We start from the raw sequence: 8,404 nt of genomic DNA on the forward strand, positions 1-8,404 counted from the left end.
ATGAAAAAAACAATATTGTGCTCTAATATTGTGTTTTATGTTATAAATGCCAATATTGTACCCAAATCAAACACTTGTTTAGTAAAATTTTTTACTACAATATTGTAACGAGCAGTAAACAATCAACAGACAATAAAATCATAACATTTAACTAATAATGAAATAAAATGTTTACGATTTCTATAACAGTTTTCATTTAATTTACATATATATAAAGATTTTTTACTAGTTAGCTTGGCTTCTATTTTTATATTTTAAAATACATACATTTTTATATATATTTTAGTTGTTCATTTTTTGCTACATTTATCAGTGATAAAAAGTCCATGGCAATTACTTTAGTCATAAATCAAACACTGAGCATCCCTATACAATCCCGACATCCTTGTAAAAAATGAACAAAAATTTTTGCTTGGGCATAGCAACAGTGGCTACGTATAATTGCACTCACACACCACAGAGAAGTATCTCAAGTAATGTATGTATGTGCGAATGTTTGAGTTCAAACAGAGGAAAAGGGGAGTTATGGCGTAAAACAAATTATATGGCAATTGCTGTTTATGCTCATAAAAATATTAAAATTATAAAAATAAAAATATATCTGCACTGATTTTGGTGCCATACACACAACAGTTGATAAATATTTTTTTTATAGTTCTTTTTATAGGTTTATAGGTTTTGTATAGCGACGGTCAATGGTTTGTGTTACTTCTTATCAGCGGACATACGTTTTCTATATAACACGCTACTAATAGCAAGCGCAACAATGCTTTAAAGTATTGTGTGCATTATTGTTTGCTGTTAGTAGTAGTCATTTTTGCTAAAATATATTTACTAAAAATTAACATTAAAGTATCTTCAATATCATCAGTATTATCAATATCAGCACTTCTTCAACTACTTAAATACATAAAAACTGGTACCCACGAATTTAAACTGCCATTGCTGTTTAGTCTCGTATAAAGACAAATTCATTATAGTGATTCCATCGGTTTTCTTCTGCATCTACGCCAGGTTTAGGTTCGGCCGCAGAGCCAGCAGTTCCTGAACCACAGCTACCAGCCAATCGAAAGCCTTGCTCGTGCAACATATCAAAGGCTTGCTCAATAAAACAGTGTTTGAGAAAGAAACGTGACGTGTAACGATCGGGACCGCCATGATCTGGGTCACGTGATTCGTTTAGTGTATCGCCAAACACTTCACGACATTGCGCCACACGTCCACACACAAGAATACGTGACAATTTACGAAACTTAACATCGGCCAGACCATCCTTGCCAAATTGAAAGCTGCCCCGATAACCAATCGTAATGCAGCCCGGTGGACGTGATTCACGTTCGCCGCGTATGCAGTCCAAGATGCCACTCAATTTGTAATACTCGGCCTCCTTTTGTAAACGTTGTTTTTCACGAAAACCTTCAGGCAAGTTGAGCTGCTTGTCACGCAAAAAATCCAGTATATAACGAAACAGCACACCATCACGATCGAGAAAGTAGCGTCCTTTACTGTCCTTGACTAAACCGTTCTTACTGCTAAATAATTCATGCAACAATGATGACTTCTCCTGCAACAGCGTCTCGAATGTGGTGGTGTAGTGTACCCCACCGACATTTAATTCCACAATTTCACTCATTGTGCGTGCTTTTTTGTATTTTAACTTGTGTGCCTTTGTGCGCCTTTGTGCTTGCCTTTGCCTCAAGTATGTGTGTGTAGACGCGCTCCACTACCAATTAAAATTGTTATCAAAACTTTGTTTTCTTATTGTTTTCTTATCACTTGCTGCCTCACGTGCACAACAATATACTACACTAGTCTTTGGCTTACTCAAGCGATACACATATGGCACATATCCAAACAACCAAACAATTTAAAGTTACTAAAAATTTTTGTTGTATCTACACTAAGGAATTAATTTTGTGTGCGTACAACTTCAATTTGGCACACTTTCTACGGTTTGTTACACTTTTCTGTGTACTGACTCCACACTTTTGTTTTTGTTATACTTTAAGTATTTTATTTACTTATCATTGATTTTATTTTTTCAGTTTTTCCGATTTTCGCGTCTTTAGGCATTGAATGCTGTTGTTGAACTGATTTTTCTTTGGCGCGTTTGTTGCGAATTTTCCACACACAATTCACAATTCACAACTCACAATTCAAGAAAATGTATAGTACAAAAAAGTTCAATATTTTGAGTAAAGTTTCCTTTGCTGAGAGCGCAAACGTACTGTACGGCATGTTGAGAGTGAGTTGTAGAGTATGGAATATTGTTTTGAAATACGAGTTCTTTGTTTACGAATGCGCTCTCTTCTGTTAACAAGTGGTCAAGTGTGTGATAATATGAAAAACATCTGAATCTGTGTAAATTTGTTTGCTTTGCTGGTTTTAAATTAAGGCCATAAGGCTATGCAATGGGTTAGATATAATATGATGATGATGATGACAGTGAATGATGATAACAAAAGTGCATATTTTTCGGTTGTTCATGGCGTATGAGTAGCATTTGTTATAATTTAATCCCAATTCGCTCTAATTTTCAATATAATTACAATATATTTATATATATAACACATATTATTTATACACAACAAAATTAATGCTTTAATAAGCTATAGAGAACACAAAAAAAAAATTGAGTTCAAAAAGTATTATTATATACAGTACTAAATTTAATTATAAAATAATTAAAAGCAATGAATTAAAAACAGAACTAATGATATATCAGCACATATATTTAGCCTCAATATTGGCTTTAGAAATATATTCTTCGATTTATATTCAATAATAAACTATGGAGAACAGAAAAAATATTACTTTATTATACTATTATTACTATTAACATTACTATTATTATTATAACCAGTAAATAAAAAAAAAATAGTAAATAATAATTAGTAAGCTTCAATACTAACCTTACAGATGAATATTTCGATCTATACTCCGTAATAAACTATTGAGAACACAAAAAAAAATGTCTTCAAAATATATTATTATAAACAACAATAATTTTAATTATAAAATAATTATAAACAGTAAATAAAAAAAAAATTGTAATTATATTTCTACATATTTTTAGCCTTAATATTGACCTTAGAAGTGAGTCCTTCGAATATATTTGGTAACAAACTATGGAGAACAAAAAAAAAATTTAATTTAAAAAATAATATTGTAATCTATATAAAATTTGAATTAAAAATAATTATAACAATTAAATAAAAATTAAAATAATAAATAATAATATCAGTATATATATATTTAGCAAGCTTTAATATTAACCTTACAAATTAATCGTTCGATTTATGTTCCGAAATAAACTATTGAGAACGAAAAAAAATCGTATTCAAAAAGTATTATTATACATAGAAATAAATTTAAATATATAAAAATTATATAGTTTCGCATGGCGATATTGATTTATATTCAAAAATACACGACTTTTTAAAATTAGTTAAAAAAAATATTTAATTTTCTGTCTGTCTCCTTGTATCGTGGTGGCTATGGTTATAACTGAAAGTTACGCGGGTATTATTTTTATATATTCATTACTTTCATTTGATGTGGAGTTGCATTTTACAATCGGATACTATGCTCTAAAGAACAGCAGAGGTGTGAGATGAGACTTGCTTCTTACCCATGAAAAAAACTATAATTAAACGTATAGTTTCAATTGCTATAGGTGGATTTTCTTGGAATTCCAATCGGGGGTTTATTATCACATTATACTTATAAGTATATTAAGAATACCGAGCCTTAATGGCAGGTAATCGTGGTTAAAAACCATGACTCTGTACCGACAGCGTAGTTTGGTTTCAAAAATGTTTTCTTAGTTGGTTCATATAAACATATAGGCCCTTCTGTTCTACTCGAACAAAAAATGGAAGCTCTGTCGTTTCTAAAATCTACCAACTAATCAGTAAAGATATTTATATGTTTTAATAAAACAAGGAATTTACATAGCTTACTAAGATTTTGTTAATTAACATAATATTTAATACATTATAATGTCGAAACATTTTTTTAATAGATTATTAGAAAAGAAAATTTGTGTAGCTATTGAATAATTTTGATATTAATTTTAATAAAATATTACAATTTATTTTGTTTTTCATTGAAAAGTAAGTTCTTTATATATATTTTTTTTAAATGTGATACCTTAATTTATTTTTAATTAGGTAATTTTTTGGGGCTCACCAAATAACTGTTTCGGATATAGCCGAATAAACCACATAATTGATTTTTGATGATTTAATAGTCCATGTATAAAAATTTCGTGAAATATATGAAAATAAGGAACTTATCATGTAAATCATATTTAAATAAAATAAAATAAATAATAAGATATAACTTTTTAACTATAATCTCTTAAATTTCTTATATTAACAATTTATAAAAATATTTATTTTACTTTTGTATTTATTCATAATATATTGCATTAATTAATTCAAATAAATAATAATAATCATAGTTTCATAACTTTAAAGATAAAAATAGGTGTTAATATTATTAACTCTAAAATAATTGTTGATGGATAATAAATAGTCTCTAATAAATTCTTAGCGGAGAGAGAAAAAGTTTTTCTTCCTTATAAACAGTGCATTCGTATAAAATTTTGTATTAGTTGTAAAATAATTTTGTAATGAAACAAATAATAAATAAATTAATTAAATTAAATAGTAAAAGTTTTTCTATCACAATCAAATAAATATTGTTTTATATACACAAAATTTTAATAAAATGTTTTTATGTAATTAAATTGGTCAACTCATTGTTTTTTCATTTTTGTTTTAATATTTTTTGTTTGCTTTAAAAAGGAGACTGTATATTTCTTATTACTTTTCTCGTCAGACATAATATATTTTTCATAATATTTCTGACTTGTGCATTGGTAACACTGCCTAATATTTACATTGTCAGTTACCCTTTAGCATCATCAACAAACCTCGATTTCAATGTCACACAACGACAGACTCCAGCATGCAGAGGTGTGGAGGCAAAACGTACATAAACAGATTTCGTGTTATTGTTGTTGATGTAACTGCTGTTGTAATTGTAGTAGTTGTTGCACTGAATAACAATGGGCTCAACTGTTGCCCCAGTATTCTTAAAATGACATACTACCACACATTCGCCTCCCTTCCATTAGTATATGTGTCAGTGAATGGGAATAATACTCACCTGTATGTGGTCAGTTTTAGTCGACAGCTTGTTGAGAAAATATATATATATATTGTTGTGCGTAAGACTTGATCTAAAAATATGTTTGTTTTTGTAAATGTGGGAAAGCCTGTGGGTAGCATTGACTTTTAAATTAACATTTTTTTATTTAATGCGTGGGAAGGAAATGTTTTAATTAATTATTTTGTAGTTCAATGGTCAAAAGTTGTGTACCTTAAGTGTTTGTGTCGTTTAGTAAATATTTACACGTATTATGTAAAATGCAACACAATAATATTGTAATATAGGGGCAAAAATAAAAAAATAATCATAAATCAATGCTCTTTAATTACTGATAATTTACAATTTATGGAATATGCACAAAAACTGGTTTCAAATTAATTACTCACTTTTTTGAATTTATTGCTTACATTTAATTATTGAATTTAAAGTTTAAATTTTTATTAACAAACTAATTGGTAACATTATATATATACATACCGTAATTCGGTGCAGGCCAGCACTCTACCACTGAACAATCTTGTAAGTTAAAGGTCACTCTAGATCAGTCTAGACGTTACCATGTCTCGCACATTTATCTAGAGTAGGATAACACCTGCATTCTGCTTGTAGACAAGCTGTTGGCATAACTTTATCCCTCATGTAAATTATGCCATTCAAAACACCACTAACTGTAAAAATAATTAATTAATTAGTTAATTATAATTACAATAAATTGCTCACCCGCGTCTACTCCTGTATGCCTATCCCATATGGTCTGCAATTAATTCTACTCAAATGGAAAGAAACCGCCTTATTGAACGCTAGGTTCTATGCACCAACTACAATCGTAAGCCCCATACTTTACAAAAAAGTTCAGATTACTTGCTTCTATGAGTGTCTCCTACTGATCGCCCGGTGGTAACTCACCCGGCTGCATAACGTTTCAACCCTAGCACGCTTTTCTCTATTTTCTTGCTGCCCATATATCACAAGCCCCAAACAACACTCACCTCATACTTCGATGAGAGTTGAAGTTCCCCTCAGTAGCTGTGGTTTTCGTGGCCCTGGCCAGAGAGTCTACAACTAATATACCACCAACGATTTCGCAATTACTCCTTCATTTTCACCGGCCCCCTTTCCCTATATCACCCCATGCCTTTTGGCTTAAATAAACTTAGGTTTTTAGGTGACTATTATTTTTGGCTGTAAATGTCTTCTTCCTTGACTTTTAAATAGTGATATTCGTTACAAATTTAGATCATATTTGAAGTCAAGATTCTCCAGTTTATCACTTGTGTATTAATTAAATATTTTTACCTTAATTTTGTTTTAAGTCGTTTAATTTTTTTGAGTCGTTACGTCCAAAATATTTTAAAATTGGTTTTTGTTTTTTAATATTTTAACATTTATTTTGTATGTTGTATTAAAAAACTAAAACCTTATTTATACCTTATTTAGATCAAGTGTATTCACATGAGTGCAAAGTCCATATAGTTGTGTTGAAGATATTAAGGAGACATTAATGGCACAAAATAAAAGCCAAACTAGGTTTATAATAATAAACTATGAGTATGTTATAATAATAATTATAAATAATAAAATAATAATATTATTTAATAAAAATAACTATCTAATAATAATAACTGTGTTATAAATAATAACTATATTATTATAACTATAACTAAATTATTAAATCAAATTATTTAAATATTGTAATATTTATTTAAAAGTCGTTAATAATTTTCAATTATTTTTTTTTTTAAATATAACAAACAATATTTTCCATAAAATCTGGCAATGCCATAGAATTTCTCAAATGCTTGCGTTATTTTACTCTTTCTCAACAGTGCTCTCTCGTTTTTCTTATGGGAATTTATACTTAAACATTTCTGAATTCTACGTAAAAAAGCTTCAATTATGCTGTTGCCACTTCTCACGAAGCTCAAGTAAATCCTTCAAATATTTTACGCACTGTAATGCGTTTTTGCGTAAATCCAATTTTCTCATTCAACAGCAGCAGACAATGAAGCAGTATCAAAATACGAGCGCAGCACTTAGCAGTGTATCTGAATATTTGACATATATTTAAATTGCATTGCGGAAGCTTTTTAAGTAACAAACTCACACCCCCCTCCCTCCCAACCAAACGCTGAAACACATGGTCAACACACGAGTGTTTGCTAGTGGTTGGCGCGCGAAGTGCGTTCAACTCGCCCACCCCCTTTGCGCATACAATTCTGTATACACTTAATATATCATTTTTTCTTCTTCTTTCATTTGCTAAATGCTTTCATGTGTTGTGTTTGGTTTGCTTTTGTTTTTTTACAGCTTATTCAGTTCATTTCCGCTTCCTCTTGACAGTTTTTCATGCAGTACTAAGCAGATTCATGCTTGTACGGCGATGCGTCTTGTCTGTGCTTTATTCTGGCGTGCGTACTGTATGTAAATAAAGCAGCAGCTGAAGTAGCATCAGTAAGCGCTATCAGCGAACTGCTATGTGGGATTTATGGCCCAGTTCTTTTTTTCGGAATAATATTTTTCTTGACTGTCGAGATAATGTCGACGTTAATTTAGAAACATTATGTTTTTTGGGAAACCACAAATTTATGATAAATTTTATTTACATTTTTGGAGACGTAATCGATTTTTGCGTAGCGTTTAGTTGAGTTTTGTGAATGATTTTTAACGCACACATTTCGATGTATTTTTATTAGATTTTATTTAAAGTGAATGTAGAATATATATATGTAATATACATTGTGACCGAAAGGTTTTCGGAGGTTCTCATTTAAAATTCGCGCGCTGTATATTTTTCGATATTTTAAGTTTATGTAGTTTGGCAGCACTGTCCTTAATTACTATGCCAAAAATGAGCGCGATCTGTCAGGACAGTTCGTTTACGGCAGCTGTTGAAACCAGTTCACCTCAGTAGTGCGTTGCGAAAAAAACAATGGAAAAAAATATTGAACAAAGAGTTTGCATCAAATTTTGTTTTTCGAACGAAATTTCGTGTGCAGAATCGTTGCGAATGCTACAAAAGGCTTATGGGGAATCAGTTTTATCGAAAACTCAAGTTTATGAGTGGTACAAAGCCTTTCAGGACTGTCGTACGACCGTCGAAGACATGCCGCGTTCTGGACGACCTTCGACCTCTACCACCGACGAAAACATTGAAAAGGCAAAGGAAATCGTGTTCAAAAATCCTCATGTGAGTGTTAGAGAGATAGCACGAGAGCTAGGCATCGGT

The 8,404-nt window shown here is 30.5% G+C and overlaps 1 protein-coding gene across 1 annotated transcript; it reads right to left on the reverse strand.

Moving 5' to 3' along the window:
* Positions 1-250: 250 nt before the first annotated feature.
* LOC119681317 (BTB/POZ domain-containing protein KCTD12-like) lies at positions 251-2,086 on the reverse strand. The gene has a single exon (XM_038094475.1). It carries the CDS (start codon positions 1,631-1,633, stop codon positions 950-952), a length of 684 nt encoding a protein of 227 aa, XP_037950403.1. The 5' UTR covers positions 1,634-2,086; the 3' UTR covers positions 251-949.
* Between the last annotated feature and the right edge of the window lie 6,318 nt (positions 2,087-8,404).

The sequence above is a fragment of the Teleopsis dalmanni genome, chromosome 2 (genome assembly GCF_002237135.1).
Source record: "Teleopsis dalmanni isolate 2A chromosome 2, ASM223713v2, whole genome shotgun sequence".
Taxonomy (NCBI): domain Eukaryota; kingdom Metazoa; phylum Arthropoda; class Insecta; order Diptera; family Diopsidae; genus Teleopsis; species Teleopsis dalmanni.

Coding starts and splice junctions, on each gene's coding strand:
- LOC119681317 (XM_038094475.1), bottom strand. CDS start 1,633: ATGAGTGAAATTGTGGAATTAAATGTCGGTGGGGTACACTACACCACC.